This window comes from Malania oleifera, chromosome 4 (genome assembly GCF_029873635.1).
Source record: "Malania oleifera isolate guangnan ecotype guangnan chromosome 4, ASM2987363v1, whole genome shotgun sequence".
In the NCBI taxonomy this organism is placed as follows: domain Eukaryota; kingdom Viridiplantae; phylum Streptophyta; class Magnoliopsida; order Santalales; family Ximeniaceae; genus Malania; species Malania oleifera.
In genome coordinates, this window is record NC_080420.1 from 76,632,314 (window position 1) to 76,660,256 (window position 27,943).

Here is a 27,943-nt window from a genome sequence, read left to right on the forward strand (position 1 = left end):
ATTCTGCTGCCTTCGCACTCTGAACAATAGCAAGAAATATCGCTCGAAGAACAGCTCCTTAAACTGACTCCACGTCACTGGCACAAGATCATGCCTCTGTTCCTCAATCAGCTTTGCCGATCTCTACCAGCATTTTGCCTCCCCTGTCAATTTAAACGAAGCAAATAACACCTTCTGTTCGTCTGTACATAAAAGCACCACCAAAATCTCCTTAATGTCCTGAACCCAATTTTCACCCACAATTGGGTCAGCTCCTCCAGCAAAAAACGGGGGTTTCATCCATGTAAACTGCTCAATTGTGTAGCCATGATCCCCTGAGCTCCTAGCCATCTCAGCCATCACCTGCTGGGTAACGCTATGCAACACTGCATCTGAATCTCTACCCCACATGCTAGAAGGTCCTGCTCTGTCACCCCTACCATTTGTACCACTGCTCCCTGAGTCCATCTTGAAAAGAGAAGTACATACTATAAGGACCTATCTCCCATACAAACCTAATTTATTTAATCTAATTAAAATCTCATATTCACAATTTACTACCCTCCTTGATCTTAATTCAAACAACCAACACTCAGGAAACACTCACCCTTCAAAAAGGGCAACGCAAGAACCTCTCTATCTGCGAGCCTTATCTGCTTGCCTAGTTGGATCACTTGAAAAATGTTAAGTCACTGAGATGAGACAACGCTCAGTAAGAGAAGATATGCTATTACTAGTGTGTGGCAACTGAGTTACACATTTAATATACTAATATAATACTGAAACTATAAAACTAATAATCTAGTATACCATACAAATTACATTTATTATAGTTTAAAATACAACTGTAAATCTGAGTTTCTTAGTTACACATAATTCTAATATTATAATAATTCAGCTGTTGTACTGTAAATATGTATTTATAGAAATAGTTGTGATAATACCCTGGGAACTGAATGTCATGATTTAACCCCTCATGATAGGGTTGTGCGGGGCGGGACTTAACCCTGGTTGGCCTACCAGGTAAGTCAATCTGAAACTCTACCAATTGACAATCCGACCCACTGCAATCTCTCTGGGCATGATAACTAGCCTCTATCTCGCCAAACCGGCCTCCTCAACCCAGAGTACTGGGGAGACTGCAATCTCTCCAGGCACGGTAGACGGTAACCCACACACTATCTGAGATATGTGGTTGCACTTTGATCTAAAATAGCAACGGTACCGTGCTATGCTGTCCGAATCTCACTGAATATTTCCTCAGGGTCTGATACTATTTACTACTGATATATGTATATAATTATCTTACTATTTATACCATGATTTTTAAATAACCATAACATTTCCAAACTGATCTACATAATCTAAATATCTGACTAAATAATTGAATAACTTAATAACTAAATAACTGAGTGTTATGGTTCTGAAGTCATGACATTTTGAAAAATACTATAAATCATATTTTCTAAAAACTTGCAGATTGATATTTTTTCTAATATACTGTAGAACATGATATCTGTAAAATTATATATATACTATATTAAACTGTAATGAACTCATGCCACACAATTGAGTAATTAAAATCTCATGCTCTAAAATCTGCTTCTCCTAATATAATAATAATATTCTGAAAAAAAAAAAAAACTGAATAATACACTATTTTACATATACATAATCTTCTTGTACACTTTCTAAAATTCCTAACATAGCATATCTCTCTTACCTATCTGACTGTGAGGGTGGCCTCCACTCAACACTCGCACCCTCGATGTACCAACCCCAAAAACTTGTATTACACATACAAATTCTTAAGTAAATCAATACACTCATATTTCCTGAGATTGCCTATTCATAATTTCTTGAACTGTAATTTACCTGGACACCCGAACAAATACTTGTTAGGGTCCTCAACCCATGACTATAAGGGGCCAAAAACACCATATTCCTGAAAATATGACACCCCAAATTTATTCCACAAAACATTAGTATATTCTCATAGAATACAAAATCTGACCCCAAATAATACTGGTAATACTGAAAATATCTAAAAATTCACTTACCCAAATTTTAGGATGGTTTCCAAACTGCTCACATCGAAACTCTGCTCTAGTTAGATTGTAGGGAATCTCCCCAAGATCATTGTGGTAGCTTCTGATCGTCGAATTGGGGAGAATCGGAGTTAGAAATCTAGAAAGAAGTGGGGGAAACCGTTTTCTAGAGAGGGAAAATGAGGGAGAGAAGTTTTTCGCTGAAAACCCGTTTTTACATATTTATAGGTGGTAGGCCATGTGGCCTCGTCGACGAGTCCATGAAGGCAGTTCGTCAACAAGGCCTTGCTGTGTCCCCTTTTAAAATTCTTTTTCCTTCTTTTTTCTTTATTATTTAATTCTAATAATTATCTGGGTTATTACATGTAGTTTCATGTGACTAGAAGAGAGAGAGAGAGAGAGAGAGAGAGAGAGAGAGAGAGAGAGAGAGAGAGAGAGAGAGAGAGAGCATACTTTACACATAAAAAATCAATTTGGACGGTTTGGGGAGTTAAAAGACACGTAAAAGGGAGGTTTTTATGGAGATCTGGAGAAAATGGCAATTAGTGGCCGCTAGAAAGAAACCCCCAAAACGATGTTATTCATACGAACATGCTCACATGTGCAGACCCTTTTATTTTAAAATCATTTTTAAAAAAATGATGTTGTTTTGGCGGCGTGTGCCCACACGGGTACTTGGACATGTGCCAGTTTGAATTTTAAATTATTTTATTACTTTCATTATAATTAATCATTTATTTTTTATATTTTTGGAAAAAAATTAAGTCACTAAAATGATGAAGAACACAAATGAGGCTCAAAACAAATGCTTAAATATGTTTAAAAAAAATCAAAGAGGGTAAAAATATTGAAGAAAAAAATAGAAAAATACAAAAAATAAGATTTTTTCAATTTTCGCATAAAAATTCCAAAATTTACAACTTCTAAGTATTTTAGATCATTCTTGTTTCTGGAATGATCAAAAGTAGTCCGAAAAAGAGTAGAAATGTCTTGTATTGATGACAAAGGACAAAGAGAAAGGGAGAACTGGGATTTTACCTATCTCAATTCTTGGTGCAGTGTTTTGGAATTAGGGTTTTGACTATTTGATAAAAAATACTTGTTGACATTAGGTTTTCAATTTAATTTTAAAATAGTTGAAATCGAAGATAGGTAACATAAAGAAATCAAAAAATATTTTTAAATTACTCAGAAAATTAAAATATGCAAAGATTTTCCTAAATCTTTTTCTTTAAAACACATTAGCCTCCTCCCTCACCTTATTTAATTTTTTCAAAAAAAAATACTATTGTCTTTAAACGGTGTTTGTATATTTAGTTTAGAAGGCGAAACATAGAAGAGGAATGTAAAAGAAAATTTTGCATGCAAAATAATAATATTTATCAATCTACAATCAACATATTCAAGTATTATATTAAAAAATATATTTAATTTTTATTAATATATTATATTAAAATTTTGACTAAAGTCATTTAATGCTTATTTGGGGATTTACGTTTCTTGTGATAAAGGAAAAAAAATAGACTATTTTTATTGCTTGGCTTAAAGGATAAAATAGTAAAAATTTAGATGCTCAATTATTGCTAAAGATTGTAATCTTTCTTGTAGTTTAATAAAAAAAAAATAGAGTTGAAAAAACAAATAAAAACTTATTAATCTGAATCGAATCCAACATACTTAAATCGACTTATAATAGATCGGTATACTAAATTAGTCAAATATGGTTTAATTTTTTTTTTTTATCTATCCCTAAATGAGTAAGTTGGCAAATTTCAAATTTTATTAGATGGATATCCGTCTATCCATTAACAAAAATGTTTAAATTTATAAATAATCTTATATGTTCATGCTTATTAGGTTTCAATCTAGTTAGCATAAACTCTACTAGCCAAGGTCTAGTCTCACACTTGCAACTCTCGCACTACTGTATGCACCTCAAAATCTGTTTTATACTCACATTCAAACTTAAATCAAAATACTCAAATCTCATGATCAAAACAAAAACCCCTAAATTTATGATTTGAAAATATATACACGTATATATATATATATATATATAATTTTATGATTGATTTTTAAATATATAATAATTATCAAATTATAATTTTATAAATTCAATTATTATGTTACAAAATAAATTGTTCATCAAATGGTAAACAAAAATTATACTAGGGATGGAAAGATAGATTATCCGCCATTTACCATGCATTATTCAATCTAAACTATCATAAATTTGGCACTCGATTGAATTGAATATGAATTGTAATTTGCTCACTGACAATCCGCTTAACCTATCACACATTATTTGACCCAATCTATTTTGTCGAATTTAATGAAAAGATACAAACCTTTCCTAAAATTTCAAAAATCTTAAGAACCTTAAAATTATAAAACTCTTTTACACTTTTTCTACTCAAAACTCGTATTTTTGTAAATATAAAGAAAAATTTTTGTGTTTTTTTTTTTTTAATCTTAGAAGAGTGTAATATTTTTGAAACCTGAAAGGAGGTGCTAAGTTTTTCAAAATCTCAAAAGAGATCATTGCTTTCTTTATCAATTTTGAAAAGAGATTAATATTTTTCTAAATTTTAATAATATTCTTATATTGTGTGACTCTCCTACTATTTTTTCCTTTCTCTTTTTTTTTTTAATTTTTATAAAAAAATAAAATATAAAAATCCCCTACGATCACGTGCATATCACCTGCCTTACGATGTGGCAGATCGGTCGGGTTTATCTTCCGTAGCTGTTTAATGGCTTCGGACACCGACCCCATCTCCTTTCGATTCACCATTTCCTCATGCTCTAAGCCTCTCTCTCTCTCTCTCTCTCTCTCTCTCTCTCTCTCAAACTGAGCTCGATCATGGGGACGATAATCACAAGCTCGACGCCTATTTTCGCATTTTCATCTTCATCTCCGGCTATTCGTATGGTCACCTCCTCCGCCTGCAGCTCCCACGGCAGTTACCCCGCACTTTCGCCCAACAAGATCTCCTATCGTTCCCTGAGTAGGAGAAACTCACGGATTTCTAGAGGCTTCGGTGTTCGTAGATTTGCGATATCCAGCGGCGTCGTGGAGATTAGACAGAGTGAGTTCTCCGAGACTGTACTGAAGTCCGATCGTCCGGTACTCGTTGAGTTCGTCGCCAACTGGTGCGGTCCTTGTCGCTTGATTTCTCCGTCCATAGAATCGCTCGCTGAGGTTTGAATCACGATTTCTTTCTCTCTCGTTCCTCCTCGCTTATGGTATTGTTGGTTAGCACTTTGGAAATACTCTATTTGCTTTTGGTTGCCATTACTAATGCCATTTTTGCTTTGAAATGCCAAAAAGTGCTTCTAGGTTCGTAATTTAACTTTGTATAGGCATGACATCAGAATTCATGTTTCCATTTAAAAGAAACTTCTTTTGATGATTAGTATAGATTCTTGTGAGCGTTCGATTCTCCAAAAGAGTTTGTCCTTCGGAATGCCGGACAATTTGAATTTTTAAGAATTATTTGGAGTTGGGAAGAGTTAGGAATTTACCTGCTGTTCGTGATAATTTGAATTTTTTTTCTAATTTACAGAATCACAGACTAATTTCTAAAAAAAAACTATTTTTAAAGAAATTATGGACAAGATATCTATGAAGAACCCATAAGAAAATAATACCATGAAATACCGGCCTAGTGAAACCTGTTTGCAATAAAAAAGAAAAGCCTCTCTGACACTTTCTTCTTAGGGAATCTAAACTTGCTTTCTGAATAAATGAAATGAACATTATTTATATAGTAAATAAGTAAATAAGAGACATGTGCAAAATATCAATCTGCAGCAGAAAATCGAATCTTATTGTGGAATGTAGCAACCAATGATGAATATTATAGAAACAATCAATCACACATGTAATAAAGGAAAGCAAATAAACAATGACGCAAGAGATTACGTGGTTTGATAATATGTCTACATCCATGGGAGCTAGCGACTGAATATTTCACTATCAATCTTCAAATAAGGGTCAAAACAATTGTTTTTATATGTTAACCCTATACGTACATAAGACTTAGGAAGTTCTGTAAGTACTTCTGTAGTAATCCCCGGAGGAAAATCTTTCGAAATCGTCAACCTACTGATCTTCCCGATTCAAAATTCGAAATCAGCGCCGAACTAGACCGTCGACGGTTTCAGAAAAATCGTTGACGGTTTATTCCCGAGGGTAATCGTCGATGTAATCGTCAACTATTTCCTCCTACAGCTGGACTTTCTTGTCTTTTTTTTCTTCACCATGCTTTTCTTGGGCATGCGTTCCACTCAGTATGAGCCACAAACTCCAACAATCTCCACCTTGGCAAATATTCACCCCTTAGGAGAAATACGAAAGTAAAACCCTCAATTCTACCTAAGACAGTAGGTTGAGACGCCTCCCATCTAGCAACTGGAGAGGTTGATCAAGTTCAAGCAATGCTTGAACTTGTGTGTTATTGTCAACATATCTGCTGCATTCTCTGACGTGTGAACTTTCTCAAGTAGTACTTCATCAGAAGCAACCAATTCCCTGATCCTGTGAAACTATACATCTATGTGTTTGGTCCTCGCATGATACACTTGGTTCTTCGCCAAATAGATGACACTCTAACTATCACAATGTAGCTGAACTCCACCTTTTCGAATACCCAACTTCTTGACCAATCTTGTAAGTTATAATGCTTCATTGGCAACCTCAGCCACTGTCATGTACTCTGATTCAGTAGTAGATAAAGCAATACGTGATTGCACCATGGACCTCCAATAAATAGGTCTTCCCACAAGGGTGCATACGTACCCTGTGGTAGACCTCTTGTCATCCAAGTTCCCTGCATAGTCTACATACACATAACCTACCACTGAAGGATCACTCTATTGCTTGTTGAACATGATGCCATAGTCTATAGTACCCCTCAAATATCTGAGAATCTACTTGACTGCATCCTAATGCTGTCGACCTGGATCCAAAAAGAACTTGCTCACCACACTGACAGCTTGTGTTAGGTTTGGTCTAATACATACCATAGCAGACATTAAGCACCCCACTGCACTGGCATATGGAACCTTTGACATGTCACGAATGTCATCATCCGTCTTTGGGTACTAGCCGATAGACAGCCTAAAATGATTCACTAACGGTGTACTTACCGATTTTGCATTAATCATGCTAAACATCTCCAACAACTTCTCCACATAACTGCCCTTAGATAACCACAATCTCCCTGCAACTCTATTCCTGCGAATCTTCATCCTAAGAATCTTCTTGGCCGCACCCAAATATTTCATTTCAAACTTTTTACTCAACAGAGTTTTCAACTGATTTACCTTAGTCACATTCTTCGCAACAATCAACATGTCATCAACATAAAGCAACAGAAAAATCAATGAACCATTATCCAGGCTCTTCACATAAACGTAACACTCATACTCACACTTCCTATAGCCAATTTGGATCATGTAGGAGTCAAACCGTTTGTATCATTGCCTCGAAGATTACTTCAACTTGTACAATGATTTCCTCAATTTACATACCAAGTGCTCCTATCCAAGCTGACTAAACCCTTCTGGCTGTACCATGTAAATCAGCTCCTCCAAATCACCATGGAAAAATGTTGAAGTCCATCTACGCAAAATGCATATCGTAATTGTCTTCCAATCCCAACACTACTCTGATGGAAGTTTGTCTGACCATAGGGGAGAAGATCTCATTATAATCAACCCCTTTCCTCTGTGAGTAGCCCTTTGCCACTAACCGAGCCTTGAACTTCTCTCTTTTCTTTTCTGATACTTGCTTCTCTCTTCCTATACATCCACTTGCATCCTATCGCTCTCTTCCCTCCCACGTCTGGTTCTTATGCAAAGACTCTATCTCTTCCACCATAGCACCCATTCATCTACTTTTCTCTTAGCTATGCCCCGCTTCCTGAAAAGTAGTAGGATCACCGCTACTAGTAATAAGTGCATAAGAAACGAGATCATCAAATCTGTATTTGGGTGGTGGCCTGATAGTGTGTTTGGTCCTGTCTATAGCTATACTGCTAAGTGCTGGTCTCATGAGCTAGAACTCCCTGCGTTCTGCACATTATCAACTCCACCTTGAATCTTTGACTCCACCTACACAAATGCTCATTGCTGCTGTAGTTTTATGGCACTTATTTCTCTTCTTCTTCCTGAGTACGTTGCAACATGATTTTCTCATCAAAAACCACATCTCTACTGATCACCACCTTATTTGCCTTTGGATCCCACAACTTGAACCCTTTTACCCCTTTTCCGATACTCTAGAAAGATGCATTGTCTAGATTTTGCCTCAAGTTTTGATCTCTCCTCACTAGGAACGTGCACATAGGCTACACATCCAGATACTCTCAAATCAGAGTAGTTTACCTCGATGCTTATCCACACCTATGCAACTTTCCAATCTAGTGTTGTCCTTGGTGATCTGTTAATCAAGAAACACGCCATATGTACTGCCTCTATCTAGAAGTTCTGTGCAAGCCTTGCATTCAATCTGAGACACCGAGCTCTTTCAGCTATGGTTTGGTTCATCCTTTCCGCCACACCATTTTGTTGTGGTGTCTTGCATACTGTGAAATGTCTCCTAATGCCATGCTGCTTGCACAACTCTATGGACCTCGAATCAGTGTACTCAGTTCTATTGTCTATCTTAAGGCATTTAATCTTCCTCTCGGTCTGATTTTTTACCTCAGCTTTCAACAATTTAAACTTGGCTAACGTCTCTGACTTGTGCCGCATGAAGTACACCCACACCTTTCGTGAGTAATCTTCAATAAAACTCACGAAATGCATATGCCCTCCTCGTGATGCTACTCGCATTGGCACCCAAACATCTGAATGACTAGTCAAGGATTCCCTCCGTTTTGTGCTTGACTATCATGAACTACATCCGATTATGTTTCCCAAGCACACAATACCTGCAGAAATCCAGTTTGCATGATTTGACCCCCTTTCAAAAGATTTTTCTTATGAAGCTTCATCATTCCACGCTCACCCATATGCCCTAAACACATATGCCACAAGACAATGCTATCTGACTCAGACTCTGCAGCTGCAGCTCTACCTACAACTGTGGTACCTAACAGTGTATAAATATTTCCTAGTACTTTTTGTCTTTTCATCACAGTTAGAACACCCTTACTTACCTTCATTACCCCACTTTCATACTTGTAACTAAACCCGTTACAATCTAAAGTGCCCAATGAAATCAAATTCTTCCTTAACTCCGATATATACCTAACATCACATAACATTATCATCACACCATCATACTTTCTGAATTTGATATTCCCTATTCCGACAATTTTGAATGAAGCATCATTTCCCATCAGAATAAAATCAAAATTTATCAGCCTGTAAGTGGTGAACCAGTCTTTGTTGGGCGTCATGTGATAAAAGCATGCCAAATCTAAGATTCAAGAATCCGTGAGCCCATCTGAATCAGTTGAAACCGAGAGCATATCACCATCACCGCTCCCCGAGTCTCCTTCTTACACTACATTCTCCGATTTTAATGAACGTTCTTTATTTTTTGCATTCCTCTTCTTCCTCTTTGGACAATCCGAATTTATGTGCCCCTTTTTCCTGGTCTTAAAACACCGTACGTTCTTCCTCTTCCTAGAATTGGACTGAGCCTTATTGTTATTTGGTCTACTCTGGAACTTGCTTCTCCCATAATACTAATTACCTTTCACCACAAGCCCTTCACCTTGAGAATTCTCATCATTGGCCTTCTTCCTCTGATGAAAACCCAACAGAGCACTTGTGATGTCCTCCAACTCTAGAGTTTCCTTTCTTCATGTCAGAGTCGTAACTATATTTTCATACGTAGGAGACATAGGTAAGGAATTTAGCAGCGTCAACACTTTGTCTTCGTCCTCGAACTTCACATCAACCCGCTTCAGATCACTGATGATCTAATTGAATATGTTGATGTGTTGATTTAGATCTGAACTCTCTGCCATCTTAAGCCCATGCAATTTCTGCTTAAGATACAACTTGTTCGTCAATGACTTGGACATATACCGGCTCTCTAGTTTCAGCCAAATTGTCGCTGACAATTCCTCATCCATGACATGATGCATCATGTCATCAGTCAGACAAAGCTTGATAGTTGCCACCGCCTTCTCGCTTCTAATTCCTTCAAACTCGTCCATGCCTTTCGGCTGCTTCTCGTATAATGCCTTCACCATACCTTACTGTACCAACAAGTCCTTAACCCTCCTCTGCCTAAGTCCGAAATTTCTCAATCCATCAAACTTGACAATGTTGAATTTTGTAGAAGAAACCCTAGCCATTGAAACTAATAGCTCTAATACCAATTTGTTGTGCAAAATATCAATATGCAACAGACAATCAAATCGGATCGTGCAATGCAACAACCAATGATGAATAATATGAAAACAATCAATAACATAGAATAAAGGAAAACAAATAAACAATGACACAAGAGATTATGTGGTTCGACAATGTGCTTACATCCACGGGAGCAAGTGGCTAAATATCTCACTATCAATCTTCAAATAAGAGTTACAACAATTGTTTTTATATACTAACCCTACATGTACAAACGACTTAGGAAGTTCCCCAAGTACCCCTCTAGTAATCCCCGAAGCAAAATCCTTTGAAATCGTCAACCTACTGATCTTCCCGATTCAAAATTCAAAATCAGGGCCGAACTAGACTGTTGATAGTTTCAACAAACCATCGACAATTTGGACTGCAACTGTCAACAGTTTATTCCTGAGGGTAAACCGTTGATGTAACTATTGACCAAACAGTTGACTGTTTCCTCCCGCAGTTCGGCTTTCTTGTTTTTAAGTTTTTTTTTTTTCACCATGCTTTTCCTGGGCATGCGTTCCACTCAATATGAGCCGCAAACTCCAACAAAGCATATGCATGAAGGGACCAATTGGTAAAATTAAGTGTTGAATGTTGAATATTGAATTCAAATCTAATTTTGTGAACTAGTTTTAAATTGAATTTGAATTGGTCATTGAATCTAAAATTTAGAATAATATAATTTATTATTATACAAAAATAAAATTTATTATTTTAAATTTAATCACTTGGGTGTTGAGTTTTTTGTCATTTCATTTTTTGGAAGGGATATAATTGGAAAAGAGACATCTGAATCTAAATCAGACATGTTTTCATGTCTGATTCTATCAGAAGAATTTTAAGAAAATTCAGAGCTATCACTAAATGCTCTAATGTCTGACTGGTTAACTTATTCGGTTGTAACCTTTGTTCAGATTTGATTTCGATCAAACAAACACTACCTAAATCTAAGAGCCAAACACTGAAAGCAACAAAAGGATGAAAGAAAGTAACATTAAAAAAAGAAAAAAAATCAAATGGAACTGATAGGGAAAGGCTTTGGGAGCTTGATGCTTTTTGGTAATATAATGTTGTCAGATCATTCGTTTGATACATATTATTGGAGTATTAGACAATAAGGTGATGTGAATTTCTTTGTTTCAAGGGCTTTGGCTAGGGCTTAGTCAACTCCCGAGTGCACAGATTCATAACTATACTCTTTGGACGTTCTATTATTTCCAAAAATCTTGTACTTAAAAAGTTTTGATGGATTAAGTACAAAGCTCTCTACATTTTGGAAGAAAGTACAATTATAATGTGCGCACGCTGCAGGCACATGCACACATTATGTATAGCTGCATTTCTTCAATAGAAGCACAATACATAAATTTACAAAATTCAAAATTTTACTCTGTAAGAAATCATATAAAAAATATACTCTTGCCATGAGTAAGGCTTGTAAGAAACAAACTTGTCTGCAGATTTGTCTCATTAGTTGTCATGAACAAGTCGATTTTGAGTGCATTATTCTAGCTCACCTTCTTAACAAGTTGAACCCAAAGCAAAAAAAGAGGTGTAACTTATTAAGCCCTCAAACCAATTTGGTTGTTTTTATTAATGTTATTTATTATTTATTAATTCTTATTCATTAATTAATCATTCACACTTATTAATTATTAAGTATTATTTACTTATTATAGAAGTTTTTATATTTGCAATTTTATAATAAAATTGTGGATAGGGTTGTGTGTGAGCAATGTGTAAATTAGTGTGAAGAAAGAGAATTGGAGGAGCACCCTCTACTTAGGAGCGTGTTGGAGAGAGAGAGAGAGGAAATACATATATGTATTGAAACCTATTTTTAATTGGCCCATGCTCTAGCTTTTAATTGGTATTTTGGATATGTATTTGTTTATCTATTTGTTTTTGTTTCCTGACTTAAAATTTCTTTTGTATAAATTATTAGGAATATGGGGACAGAGTAACTGTTGTAAAGATTGATCATGATCAGAACCCGCAGCTAATTGAAGAGTACAAAGTTTACGGGTTGCCAACTTTGATTCTCTTTAAAAATGGACGCGAAGTTGCGGAAAGCAGAAGAGAAGGTGCAATGACGAAGGCCAAGCTCCGAGAGTACGTTGAGGCATTGTTGGACTCGGTATCAGTCCCATAGCCTTAGCCTTCTTTTGGACAGCCTACTGAGTAGTAAGTACTAAGCATGCTAATTAATTCCTTCAACTGTAAAATCACTGTTTATGTTTTAACTACAGTGGGCTGTTTCATTTAAAAAAAACCATTAAAAAGGAAGAAGGGCAGATGGAAAGAGGGAAAAAAAAGAATTAGAAAATAAAGAGGGATGTCATCCCAGAGTCCACTGGACTTGGTCTTAATATTAGATATAGATGCATCAAGAAACATGTCTTGTATTGTGAGTGGGAGGACGAATTTGGGTTTTTACATTTAGATTTATATGAATTTGGACAAGCACAGTACACTTTATTCAAATTGACAAAAATGTAAATTTAATATTACAATTTCAAGATCCAAAATGTTAGAAAATTCAAAAGTTTTTTTTTTTTTTTGGTTTGGAGAGACAATTTAAAAGTAAAGTCATATTTTTGTAATTTTTTTTTTTTTTGAAAAATAAGGAATAAAATAGGAAGTCAATTTTTTAGAATTAAAGAGGCCATTGTTCTGCTGTCGATGAACTCTGGTTGTGCCCAAAACAACAGGAGCTCGTTTGTAGTAACGCAATAAGTAATCCTTCATCATAGTTATACGCGTGAGTATAAGTTCAAAAATGTAGTACAATGCTGGGTTGAGTGTCATGGCCTTGCTGCAAGTGAAACTACAGAAAAACAGGCGCAACTTGTGTAGGGGCATTTGCATAAAAGGCAAAATTTAAAACTACCTAGTTTATTTGGGGCAGCGAGGAAAATTGCACACTGCTAAGAAACATTTTGTTGGTGCCTTCCTTTGTACATCAATTTTGTTAGCCATATCGGGCATTCAACAAGTTGTTCCAGCTTCCCTTCCCTTCCCTTCCCCCCCTCTCTCTCTCTACTCTCTAGTTGCCAAACTAGTCAAGGTAGAAGCTAGGCTAGGCACATGGATATTGGGTCAATTCCAAGCTCAAATCTGTAAGAAATTGGAAGAGCTACTAAAAATAAAGGATAGCTTAGAACCATTTATGCAGAATTTTTTTTTTTTTTTTAAAGAGCTGAATTTAATAAGTATTGATAATAAATATTGAAACTAGAAAAGTGTTGAAAGTTTTAAGTGGTATTTGGTTGTGATTAAAATAACTGATATTTGTTATAAAATGATGCAAAAATTAATAATAAAATAAATAGAGATGAGCAGAAAAATAAATGAAGATGAGGCCGAATTTTACGTGGTTCAGATATACCTACTCCACGAGCAGATGAGGTCAAGACTTTACTATCTCGGGAAGAATTACAAGATGATTTGGAATCGACCTTATACAAAATATCTCTCTTCTCTCCATCTCTTCTCTTCTCTAATCCTTTTTATATAATCCTCACTTCAAGCATGCAATATGTACATATAAGCATGCAATATGTAAATATGTTCAAATGAGAGGGAGAGTGTTAGCTTTACTGTAATTCCAAGAGGAAGGGGGGTGGGGTGAATTGTTATTTTGAAAATTTATTCTTAGGTCAATCCACTAACAGCAGTATTACATAAGTCTAAGGTTAATCTAATGCATATAAAATAAATCAATATATATTTTTAGTGGAAATTAAACTGTACTAGAAATTTAACCAAACATGCACAATAAAGTAGTAAAGAACACAACACCAAAAATATTATCGAGGTTCGGTAAACTGCTTACATCCTCGCCTTGGCTAATAAGTATAAGGAATACATTGTAAACTCACTTAGTGGGTGGAGTGACACCTAAAACAATCAGGTCAATTAGTACAGGGCTAACCTCAACCTTTACATACAATCCTTTCCGGATTGGATTATCATCCCCTCAGGTCATACCAGGAATATAACAATATTTCTTAATAAGAAACTGGGTACAGTGATTATGCTTCTCAGTCAAGCAGATATGTACCAAATGTAATCAATCTACCACACATCAACAGTATAGGAAATTGTAAGATTGATGATGCGATTTTGTGCAAGCAAAAACTCAACAAAATATAATCACAAATATGCTCAAGAGTGTTCTAACAAGTTATTTCTTTGAAACAAAGTATAACAAATTTCAATAATAGATTAGGGTTTCAAAGATGCTAATCAAACATTCAAACCAACTCAAAATATTTTCCTCAATGAAATAAGCACAAGAGTTGTTTGAAAAAATTATAACTTGTAAAATATTTTGCATGTCAAAAATATAGTTATAGGAATCTTGCAATAACAATGCAAATATCCTTAAGCTACCGAGTTTACCCAACACAAGATTTATCAAATTTAAGCCCGTGGGTTAACTCTTTGCTTAACTCTCCAAAATCAATAACAATCAATAACCAAAGTATTGAGAGTATTAAGCTAGGTGTCACGGACCCCCAAAATGGGACTCAAGTAAGGGCCGTGTGGCACTCGTTGAGAGCTCTCCCTCGACAAGTCAGCCAACTTTCACACGTTCAAGCCTGCAAGCACGAGCACCAGGTGAGTCTCAATACTCAAGGAAAACAAGGAACAATAGGATTTCACATGAGCAATATATTCTTATACACCGAATAAGACTATAACAATCAGAGACATCATAATCCAAGGCAACAGAACACCACAATGAAAAGAACTACTTGTATTATTCATCCACAAGAGAATCACCATACAAGCGATAACACAGATATTCATATATTCATTCTAAATCCCTGAAGAATACAATTATAGCAGTATCTCACTCCCCCATTTTCCCCATTACATTGTCACACCCTAACATCCTCCCCCACTCAATTTATCGACGTCCTCGTCGATGTGTTGTAAACGGCTTTCTCACTCTTCTGATGTCGATGTAGATGTCGTTGACTACGAATTTCTGAAATCTTCAATCTTCTGTATGGCATGCTGAAGGTTGTCTGCTGTTTCCCAACTATTCTCTTCTTCCCCCAGTCCTAACCACTGAACCAGAAATTGTTATTGTTGACGACCGTCTAGATTGACGACTCTGTCTGCAATGATCTCCTGGACTTCTTTGGTGACAGGATGCCTTCTGGAAATTGTTGATCTCCTTAATTTTTATCGGTGCGGATCTGCTTCATCTGTGTGGAATGACTTTAAATTGCTTACATGAAACACGGGATGAACTGGACGTCTGTGGCTTTTCATCCACTCGGGTTGCTTAAGCCGATAAGATGCATGTCCCACCTTTTCGATTACTCTGATTGGACCTTCGTAACGACGTAACAGCCTTTTATCCTTGCCACGAAGAAAGCGAAATGTCTCCGGCGGCACTTTTACAAGAACCAGATCTCCAGCTTCAAATTGTTGTGGTCGTCTCCCTTTGTCAGCCCATTTCTTCATGCGCTTGGATGCTTTTTCTAACTGAGCTCGGGTGACTTCGATGTTTTGCAACCAATTTTTCGTGAATTGGTAGGCTTTTGGGCAATTTCCTTTGTATGGACCATCCAGAGTGTGTGGAAGAGTCAGTTGTTGACCTGTCACAATCTCAAAAGGGCTTTTATTAGTTGCAGAAGATTTCATAGAGTTAAAACAGAATTGTGCCGTGTCTAGTAAAGTAACCCAATTCTTTTGATTGGAGTGAACAAAATGTCGCAAGTATTCTTCCAGCATCCCATTAAAACGTTCAGTTTGACCATCTGTCTGTGGGTGATAGCTCGTGGAAAGATTAAGGTTTGAACCCATCAAGCGAAAGAGTTCACCCCAAAATCCCCCCGTGAATCTAACATCCCTATCACTAATTAAGCTTTTTGGAACACCCCAATATTTCACCACATGCTTGAAGAATAACTGAGCTGTCTTCTCTGCTGAACACGGCTTCGAGACTGGTACAAAAGTTGCATACTTTGAGAACCGGTCAATCACCACCAAAATTGTGTCAAACTCCTCTACTTTTGGCAACGAGGAAATGAAATCCAAAGAGACACTCTCCCATGGCCTAGTAGGAACTAGCAATGGCTCCAATAAACCCGAGGTCTTCTTTCTTTCTACTTTGTCTTGTTGACAGATCAAGCACGTTTTAGTATAACTCATCACATCATCTTGCATATTTGGCCAATAGTACCCCTGTGTAATCAAAGCATGAGTTCTTCGCCATCCCGGATGACTAGCCCACAACGTATCATGACACTCTTTCAGTAAGGTTTTCCTCAAGTTTCCAGCTTTAGGCACAGAGACTCTCCTGCCTTTAGTCATTATCAGTCCATCTTCTACCCAGAATTGTCGTGTCTTCCCTTCGTCTATTAGTTTGCTTAGTGACTGCGCCTGCTGGTCTGTACTTAAATGTTCCTTGATAAGATTCTTCAAAAGTAGCGTCACCCTACTAGTTGATAGATGACTGATGATTTTCAATGCTGCCAATTCAGTTTTTCTACTCAAAGCGTCGGCCACTTCATTCGTCTTCCCCACTTTATATTCAAAAGCAAAATCAAATTCAGCTAGCTTCTCCTGCCAACGGGCTTGTTTTGACGTTAGTCCAGGTTGTGACAAAAAATGAGTAACTGCTACATTATCGGTTTTTACCACAAATTTGGACCCCAAGAGATAGTGCCTCCACATCCGAAGACAGTGTACCACTGCGAGAAGCTCCTTTTCTTGTGCTGTATAGTTCCGTTCGGCACCCGACAATTTTCTACTTTCAAAAGCAACTGGATGCCCTTCCTGCAAGAGAACTCCTCCTAATGCAAAGTCTGAGGCATCTACTTGCACTTCAAACGGTTTTGTCACATCAGGAAAGATTAGCACAGGATCTCCTACAATCTTTTCCTTTAATTCAACAAATGCTAATTGGCACTCTTCTGACCACCCCCATGGTACCCCCTTCCTCAATAAATTCGTTAACAATACAACTCTTCTAGAGTACCCCTCTATAAACTTTCGGTAGTAGTTGGCTAGACCCAAGAAAGATTGCAGTTCTCTAACGGATGTAGGTGCTCGCCACTCCTTGATAGTTTTTACTTTAGCTGAATCCATCCGAATCTGGCCCTCCTCAATGATATGCCCCAAGAATTTAATACGCTTTTGAGCGAAAGCACACTTCTCCCCTTTTACATATAACTGATTTTCTTTGAGTTTTTGAAAAACCTTTCGAAGATGATCTTTATGTTCTTCTAAGGATGCGCTGAAAACCAGTATGTCATCAAGGTAAACAACCACAAACTGATCAAGGTAGTCCCGAAAAACCTGATTCATTAGCGAACAAAAGGTAGCGGGTGCATTTGTTAGCCCAAAAGGCATGACAAGGAATTCAAATGCTCCATACCGTGTAACACAAGTGGTCTTCGGTTCATCTCCCTCAACAATGCGCACTTGATGATATCCCAACCTCAAGTCCAGTTTCGTGAAATATCTAACTGTACTTAACTGGTCAAAAATATCAGCAATCAGTGGAATAGGATACTTGTTGCGCACGGTCACCTTATTAAGAGCCCGATAATCTATACACAAGCGCAAACTACCATCTTGTTTCTTCTGAAATAACACTGGGGCCCCAAAAGGTGCTTTTGAAGGCCGGATGAACCCTGCTGCAATAAGATCATTCAGTTGCCTTATAAGTTCAGCTAATTCAGGCGGCGCCATTCGATAAGGGGCACGTGCTGGCGGCTTTACTTCTGGAAAAAGTTCAATTTCATGGTCAATCTGTCGTCGAGGTGGTAAAACCTTGGGTAGCTGTTCCGGAATCACCTCCTTGAACTCTTCTAAAACTTCTTTAATCTCAAGTGGATATTTCCCTACTTCTGCATCTTCTGAGACTATTGGTGGAACCACGAAAGAAGATTCTCCCCTTTTTACTCCCTTTTTGAATTGGAGGGCTGAAAGCAATTTCCTCTCATCGAAATTGTTGTAGGCTGCGGGGACCGCACAAGGTGCACTTCCCATTATCACAAGACAATCCGCAGCTGGGATCGGCATTGAGCGTGTCACTTTAAGAAAATCCATCCCCAATACCACATCAAAGTCGTCAAGGGGTGCCACAGTGAAATCAACTGTTCCAGACCATGATCCCATTTGGCATGCCACTTTAGGTACCACCCCCACCGTGGTTAATGCTGGAGAATTCACTGCTTTTATCTTGTCCACATCTTTATCTACTTGCAATTCTAACCGTTGAGCTTCAGAATCAGTAATGAAATTATGGGTGGCTCCTGTATCAATCATGGCCTTGATTTTCTTTCCATTCAAAAGTAGATCCACATACATTAGTCCCTTCTCCTGAGACTTGTTGTTAATTACTTGACGCTCTAATGCCCCCAAAAATCTCAAGGCTCCCACCATATTCGGTTGTTCTTCTGGAATTGCTGTCGAGGTTTCGGTTTCCCCTCGAAGGGCCTTCATAGCATTCAAAGCCTTACGATCGGGGCACTCCGCCACTCGATGTGGTCCACTGCAAAGAAAACAAGAGATCGGTCGACGCTCTCCACCCCCTGTTCGTCCGCCCCTCCACTCCCTATTCATGGGCGCTCTTTTATCTTTCCAAGAACTATTTGTCTCCTTATCCCTTCCTCCATTTGTGGGCTTATACACTTAGTTGGGACGGGAATCATTATTGGCGGATGTAGGGAAATTTCGCTTCCCAGAAGTATCTGAAAAATCATCCAACCGTTCAGCAGCAGCGAGGGCAGAAGAGAGATCACCAGCACCTTGCCGACGTATTTCATTTCTTGGCCATGTCTTCAAACCCCGAAGAAAATGATCAGTTTATCCGATTCAGTCATGTCTACAATGTCCAACATCAAGGCTTGGTATTCCCTTGCATAACTCCTTAACGAGCCCGTCTGTTGCAATTCCATTACTTTGCACTTTGCTATATACTCCACATTTTCTGGATAGAATTGGGCCTTCAACGCCTGTTTCAACCCCTTCCATGTGTTAATGACACATCTATTGTGCTGAATATCATTCCATTTAGTTCTCCACCACAATTTTGCATCCCCAACCAGGTATACCGTTGCCATATTGACCCGGTCCACTTCTAAATCCACTCGGGAGCACGTGAAGTAGTGTTCCATATCAAAGAAGAAATTTTCTAGCTCCTTTGCATCTCGTGTACCCCCAAAACTTTTAGGTTCCGGTACCTTCCATCGAGAACTCTCATTTGGATGTGCAACTGGCCATCGGACTAACTGTGCCACTGCATTCACTTTCGCAGTGATCTCTTGTAAATCCCTCTAGACTTGGACCACCGCACTTTGGACATTGCCCATCTCCTTCAAATCTCCCTTCAAAGCAGTAATGGACACTTTAACATCTTCTGTAAGGAAATCAAGATTATCCGTTAGCTCCCGTAAGGAGGCCTCAAGCTCTATTGGCTCTCCCCGTTGGGACGAAAGAGATGGCAATATGCCCTCAATATGTTGTAGACTACTCTCAAAGGCTTCCAACTGCTCGATACTCTTCTGGAAGGCCTCAAGCTCTCTTGGCCGTTTCTCCAGGGATTTCACACTTGGAATGAATTTTTCAAGTTCCTCAAGTCTCTCTACGACTTTTGATACCCCATAGAGATTTTCTCTAGGGTTTTCTTCGGCGGCCTCAAGCTCTGTTGACCCGCCTTTCTCTTTTATCAATGTTGCCACCAACCCTTGGAGGTCACCGCACGTTGTCTCCAGGGTTGCCAGTTTTGTCTCAAGCGCCTCAATGCGCTTCACTCTTCCTGACTTATTTCTCCTAATCCCACGCATGGTGCTCGCACACACTGTGCTCTGATACCAACTGTCACGGACCCCCAAAATGGACTCAAGTAAGGGCCGTGTGGCACTCGTTGAGAGCTCTCCCTCGACAAGTCAGCCAACTCTCACACGTTCAAGCCTGCAAGCACGAGCACCAGGTGAGTCTCAATACTCAAGGAAAACAAGGAATAATAGGATTTCACATGAGCAATATATTCTTATACACCGAATAAGACTATAACAATCAGAGACATCATAATCCAAGGCAACAGAACACCACAATGAAAAGAACTACTTGTATTATTCATCCACAAGAGAATCACCATATAATCGATAACACAGATATTCATATATTCATTCTAAATCCCTGAAGAATACAATTATAGCAGTATCTCACTCCTCCATTTTCCCCATTACATTGTCACACCCTAACACTAGGATTAATCGAAGGAATGAGTGTATGAGAGGATTTGAGTAAGAATAGGCAAAATAAGCTTTTTGATTTTGAGAGGATTTTTTTCTAATTATTTCTCTAATCTCTTGCTAATTTGCATAAATGAGGCTCTACATATAGGGGTAGCCCAAATTATAACCGTTAAGGACTTATAGGGCATTATTAGAATTGTTTAAAAACCATTTAGAAAAAATAATCCTATTTAACTAATTTTAACCCTGATAAAAAATAAACAACCTGAGAGTTTTCAGGTGGCTGAACCACGGTTTGGTCACCCGAACATAATTAGTTAAAAAAGTTACTTTTGATCGTTTGGGTTCCCGAATCAGGGATCGGTATGCTGAACCAAGGCGATTTCATTTCGTTCGCATTTCGGTCCCTTAGTCTATCATTCAGTTAACCAAACTCATGTGTTCGGTCACCTGAGGCCATTTTGAACGTAAAGTTTGGTTGGCTGAGTTGGTGAAGAGGGGTCAGCTTAGTGGCTTGGTCGACCATGGACGACGTGTTCATTTTAGTTCGGTTTGTAGAACTTAGGTCAACTTGTTGACTGGTCCATGGTTTGGGCACCCGAGGTGTTTTGAACAGAATGGGTTCGGTTGCCCGACCTCTCACAATTTTTGCCTATTTTAGTCCAAGTCATTTCAATTCTTTCCCCTGATAGTGTAAGTGATTATGGGGACTATGTTGTGCATTTTTGTAGGGACCTAAGGTCTTTCTAAAGTTTATGAGCTTACAACAAACCTACATGCATGATATGCAGAAATTATTACAGACCTTTTCCCTATAATTATTATTATAGACCCAAATTGAATAATAATATAAATTACAACGTAAAATAATTTTCAGGGTATTTTGGCTTTACTTCATGTGCCCTCACTTTATCTACTAATATGCCCCCGCACACAAACTAGATAGCCATCAAATACTTGAGTATTTGTCATTATCAAAACCGGGTATGACCTATGAGGTCAACATTCTTCCCTTTTTTGATGATAACAAATACACCATGCAAAAAGTGGGTATAGCCTACAAAGGCTCCCCCTCACAATATACATAATGTAAAGATTTATCAATACAAATAATTTTTGAAATTACGACCCAACTTTGCCCTCTCTTCTCCTTCTCCCCCTTTTGGGAACAGAAAAAGGGCTAAGAAGCATATAAAATGTGTAGTCATAAGCATTGGGTATGATGTATTAATATACAAGATAGATTTAGGAAATTTTTAAAAATTTCGGCAGCATGTCGTTTGAAAATAGGACATTTTCTCAAAAATACCTGTATAAAAATGACTTGTTTTGAGTTTTTAAAAAATTAACAATTTATCCACAGCTACTTAACCCAAACAATCCAGTATAATCAAGACATAAAATATAAATACAATCATCATCATACAATAGATATGAAGATTATGCATTTCAAAACACAACCAAATTCATAAAGTCTAAACCAATGAAAGATTTAAAGTGATACCAATTGTTATATCAATTAAGATTTTAAGTGATACCAATTGTTATATCAATTGTTAGAATTAAGATTGTTAGAAAGCTTCCCCTAAGTTCTTTCAATCTATCAAATATCTAGGATGCATCCCTACTGTGCATTAGACCTAGCTCACATCTAATTTGTATGAACCTATCTTCTAGAAGTGGTTTAGTGAAAATATCTGCCCACTGCTCATTTGTGCACACAAACTTCAGTGCCACATCCCCTTTTTGCACATGATCATGAAGGAAATGATGTCTAATCTCAATATGTTTAGTTCATGAATATGAGATAGAATTCTTTGAGATATTGATTGCACTAGTATTATCACATTTAATCGGTACTATATCGTAGTGCAACCCAAAACCACAAGTTGTTGTTTCATATATAGAGTCTGAGCACAATAACTACCAGTCGCAATATATTCTGCTTCGGCTGTGGATAAGGCAACTGACTTCTGTTTCTTGGAGAACCCAAAAACCAGAGATTGTCCTAAATAATGACACGTGCTGCTAGTACTCTTCCTATCAACCTTACTACCGGCAAAGTCAGCATTAGTATAACTAACAATCTCAAAGGTCGTGTGCTTAGGATACCATAATTGTAATGACCCGAAGTATAATGGTATTTAAATAAAAATTAAGAGAGAGGAAAATGGGAATAGAAAAGACGCGGCAGTTGGACTCGTCGACGAGGGTATGTCTCATCGACGAGAAAATAACAAGGAGGGTTTTGGAAATTCTTAATTTTGTCGACGAGGGGTGAAGGTTCATCAACGAAACTCTTCAGGGACTCATCGACGAGGTGACGTATCTCGTCGACGAATCCGGCTTTATAAATAGTGCAAAAACTCAGTTTTACGCAGAAGAAAAATAGAAAATCTCTCTCTCTCTCTCTCTCTCTCTCTCTCTCTCTCTCTCTCTCTCTCTCTCTCTCTCTTCAATTTCGGCTCCGTCGTTCCCCGGATCGACGATCTGAGGCCACCCCGATGCTCCTGGAGAAGTTCTCTGCATATCTGTCGGAGCGGATCATCGGTAGAACTACGTTGGAATTCATCCCTGAATCAAGATAAGACTTTTTATTCGAAATTTGGTCTTTCCACAGTTGAAGGAAATGATGTACTCGAATAAATATTGAAGTTTATTTCTAGAAGTTATCATTTTCAAGGTACTGCTCAGGGTCTCCTACGGGAATAAAACTAGTATTATAGAGGGGCTTTTCAGTTGCCAGGTAAGGGGATAAATTAAATCAATTATTTTCCATTGAAATTACTATTATTTAATAGTAGAATAATTTTCAGAAAGCATATGATCATATATGAGTATAATTGAGAAAATGTAAGTTTGGGAAAATACTGTAATTGTACAGGAAATGTGATTTTAGAACGGAATATATGGTTTCATTCAATTCGTGTGGCATGAACATTATTTTATATATATTGAAACATGTTAAGTTAGATTTGCAAAACAAAGCATGTTTACAAATATTTTCAGGAATAACATGATAAACACAGTAAATTATGATTTCATATTGTATGATAAGTTCAGCGCAAGGCCGTAATTGATGGTCGGCACAAGGCCGCAATTACTCATGTTATTCGATGCAAGGCTGCATTAATTCATGTTTTCGGCGCAAGGCCGTAATTATTATGTTAATGCAGGATTCAGGAAATACTATTATTTGATTTATGATAAACAATATATGTTCATGTACTATACGTTAGCAGAACCCGGATGGTAGTTTAGTTCAGTTATAGGAGCACAGTACCGTAACTTATAGATCAGATATCTATGTTCAGATTGGTGCTAACCACCCCACAAGGGGGTGAGAGATGGATAGTCAATGTGGTTTCCAATGTAGAGTTGTAGACATCCACCTGACAGTCCGGACCAGGGTGTGGCTGGCCCATCGTACTTACAGACATTTTTGACTCGGCAGTTGTTGGCTAGCCATTGGGTCCCGCCCTCAGACTGCACAACTTGTCATAGGGGGTAATACATGACATCAGTTAGCTATACATCCTGAGTAATTTTTAGTATTATAGATTATATCAGATAATATATGATTAGTATGATTACTTGGAAGTATGAAATTATATGTTTATCTAACCATATTACGATTTATGTTTTATGGTATGTGAAATGTACGGTATATGTATTACAACATTAAATATTCATGTTGCCACAATTGATTTTAATTTATCTACCCTTATTGAGAGGTGTCTCACCCTAAGTTTAAATTATTTTAGGAAATCTGAAGAGAACGACAGGTCAGGGCCGCCGCTGAGTGAGTTGAGCTTCCCTATTAGAAGGGTAAGTTTTGATCTAGGGATAGTAGATGTGTGTTGTGGGTTCCTAGATATGTTTGTATGTATGTTGTATTTTTGGAGATTGTACATAAACACAAATATTTGAAAATGTAGTTGACTTTGGTATTTTATATTTTATGGTTATGAGAATGTGATTTATAATTTACTGCTGCCTAGGTTTCTGTTGTGTATGTCAGGTGTGTCCCCGGTACCCACGGATTCGGGTTGACTTTGTTATTAATAATGTTTTATTATATGAATATTTAAGCAGGTCGTTACAATAATCCTAACTCTATGGTTCTAACTAGATACTTAAGGATTCATTTAACTGCTACTAGATGAGATTCCTTAAGAGTAGCCTGAAACCTAACACACATGCACACACTAAACATAATATCAGGCCTACTAGTTGTACAACATGGAAGACTCCTAATAACGCCACGATACAATTTCACATCAACAGGGATTCCTTGCTCATATTTATCAAGTTTGATGGAAGAACTCATAGGAGTACCAAGAATTTTACCATCTTCCATATTAAATTTCTTTAACAAGTCCTTGACATATTTAGATTGACATATAAAAGTTCTATGTTTAGCTTGTTTAATTTGCAGCTCTAAAAATAAACTAAGTTCACCCTTCATGCTTATTTCAAATTCACTTTTCATGTATTTGACAAACTCATTACACAACTCATCATTAGTGGCTTAAAAAATGAATCAACATAAATTTGAGCAATATGCATATCATCATTTTTGGATTTGATGAAAAGTTTAGTGTCAATTTTACGACAGGTAAACTCATTTTCTAGTAAAAAATCACTAAGCCTCTCATACCAAACTCTAGGAGCTTTTTTCAATCCATATAAGGCTTTAGACAACTGATATACATGATCTAAATATTTATGATTTTCAAAATCGGGTGGTTGTTCTACATACACTTCTTCATTATTGTAGCCATTAAGAAATGCACTTTTAACATCCATTTGATATAATTTAAAGTTTTTAAAAGCAGCATAAGTAAGTAGTATACAAATAACTTCCATTCTAGCAACAGGCGCATAAGTTTCATCAAAATCTATCCCCTCTTCTTGATTATAACCCTGGGCAACTAGTCTAGCCTTATTCCTAGTTACTATCTCATTCTCATCCTTCTTATTTCTATACACTCATTTGGTTCCAATAATTGCATGATCATTAGGCCTAAGAACTAGGGTCCACACTTTGCTTCTTTCAAATTGATTAAGTTCTTCTTGCATAGACATCACCTAAGACTCATCCTCTATGACTTCTTTAATATTTTTAGGTTCTTCTTGGGACAAGAAAGCAGGGTGACTAACTAGATTTCTTAAGGAAGATTTTGTGGCTACACCACGGGAAGGTTCACCTATGATTTGACCTATAGGATGGTTCCTAATAAATTTCCAATCCCTAGGCAGCTCGTGAACTTCATTTTCATTTTGATTATCTTCAGATGTATCATTTATTTCTAAATTTCATTCACATTGTTCTCAATAGATAGCTTGTCTAAGCATTTTCTAATGTGAATATCATCTTCATCATATTTCTTAGAAAATGAATAGATTCATCAAATACAACATGAATAGATTCAATGACAATTAAAGTTTTTTTTATTGAAAACTCTATATGCTTTACTATTGAGAGAATAACCTAAGAAAATGTCTTCATCAGATTTAGAATCAAATTTCCCTAGATGCTCATTATCCCTAAGCACAAAGCATTTATAACCAAAAACATGAAAATAGGAAATATTAGGTCTATGGTTGTTCCACAATTCGTAATGAGATTTTATTAAGTAAAGGTCTAATTAACACCCTATTCATGACATAACATGTAGTATTTATAACCTCGGTCCAAAAATATTTAGGTAATTTATGTTCATTCAGCATAGTCCTACCCATTTCCTGCAATGACCTATCATTTCTTTCTACCACACCATTTTGTTAAGGGGTCCTAGGTGCAGAAAATTTGTGTGATATGCCCTCTTGGCCACAATAATTTTCTATACCATCATTTTTAAATTTAGTACCTCTATCACTTCTTATGTGAGTTATCTTATAGCCCTTGTCATTTTGAATTCTCCTGCATAGCTTAATAAACTGTTTATATGATTTATTTTTATGTGAGAGAAATAACACCCATGTGAACCTAGAATAGTCATCAATAATAACAAAAGCATATGATTTTCCACCTAGACTTTGCATAGAGTTAGGACCAAATAAATCCAAGTAAAGCATTTCAAGTGGTCTAGTAATAGATATAAATTTCTTTTTCTTAAAGTTAGATTTTATTTGTTTATCCATTTGACATGCATCACAGATTTTATCTTTCACAAATGGTGTTTTAGGCAAGCCTTTCACTAAGTATTTTTGTTGGCCTAATTGGGCTTTTCAATCTTGTTTTGATGATAACAAAATGAAGGATGTTTTAATATAACATCCTCAAAATTCTTACCATTTTTTTTTAATTTAATTGTTCTAATACCCCCTGGTATGGAACTCGAGCCTTGGAAGGCACTGGGGTGAATCTGAATATAAAATTATACCTATGCAGCGAAAATGTAATCTATACATCCACACACATCATACAATACCAGAGATTCATATTTCTATACATCTCTCTCCAAAATACCTGTCCCAAAACACAAAACCCTACACAAACTTACCCTCTAAATCAGGGTAATCAATATACTCTCTATCCGCGAGCCTAATCTGCTCGCCCAGCTGGCTCACCTGAAAAATGTTATAGTCATAGGGTGAATTGATGCTCAGTAAGTGGAAATATGCTATTACTAGTGTGTGGCAACTAAGTTAAGAATACTAACATTGAACTTTAATACAATAATAAATTTGTAAAGCATATCTTTCTTTTCACAATTTAAAATATAACTGTATCATCTGTATTTTTATACTTTTCATACTGCTAATATCATACTATACTCATCATATACTGTAAAGCTGTATACATATATATAACTGTGTTTTATCTCTAAAACTCTGTATGTCATGATTTAACCCCTCATGACAGGGTTGTGCGGCCCGTAGGCGGGACTTAATCTGGTCGGCCCTCCAGATAAGTCATATACTCTACACTACCTCAGCTTGGCCAAACTGCATCCACTCCTAAGCTCAGGACTAACTACTACCTCGTCAAATCGGCCCCCTCGACCCAGTGAACCGGGGAGCTGCATACTCTTTGAGCACGGTCGACGGTACCCACACACTATCTGAGATATGTGGTTGCACTCTATCTGTATATATAGCAATGGTACCGTGCTTTGTATTCTTTATCTATATCTGTCTGTATTCTTTCCTCAGGGATCTGATACTATATATATACTCTTTTACTGTTTTCATCATGTTTCCAAAATTACCGTAACGCTATCTTTCTATACTATAAATACTGTAATCTCTGTATACTGTATCTGCAGCATCTTGATGCTATCTCTGTATACCTATCTGTATACTCTGTTTATATGCTCT

The 27,943-nt window shown here is 37.0% G+C and overlaps 1 protein-coding gene across 4 annotated transcripts; it reads left to right on the top strand.

Annotated features, from left to right (window-relative positions):
- The first annotated feature begins 4,756 nt into the window (after positions 1 to 4,756).
- Positions 4,757 to 27,942, top strand: LOC131153297 (thioredoxin X, chloroplastic). Of its 4 annotated transcripts, XR_009136212.1 has the most exons (4): positions 4,789 to 5,229; positions 12,334 to 12,572; positions 24,382 to 24,445; positions 27,489 to 27,942. XR_009136212.1 is itself a non-coding variant. In XM_058105509.1 (3 exons), the coding sequence occupies exons 1-2, from the start codon at positions 4,891 to 4,893 to the stop codon at positions 12,538 to 12,540; spliced, it is 546 nt and encodes a 181-aa protein (XP_057961492.1). In that variant the 5' UTR covers positions 4,789 to 4,890; the 3' UTR covers positions 12,541 to 12,572; positions 27,489 to 27,942. The 4 variants fall into 4 exon arrangements, 3 of the variants coding, with proteins under 3 accessions (XP_057961490.1, XP_057961492.1, XP_057961491.1); XM_058105509.1 differs by lacking the exon at positions 24,382 to 24,445; XM_058105508.1 differs by lacking the exon at positions 27,489 to 27,942 and having other exon boundaries at positions 24,382 to 24,611.
- Position 27,943: the final 1 nt, after the last annotated feature.

Coding starts and splice junctions, on each gene's coding strand:
- LOC131153297 (XM_058105507.1), top strand. CDS start 4,891: ATGGGGACGATAATCACAAGCTCGACGCCTATTTTCGCATTTTCATCT. Junction 5,230..12,333: donor CCATAGAATCGCTCGCTGAG/GTTTGAATCACG, acceptor ATAAATTATTAG/GAATATGGGGACAGAGTAAC.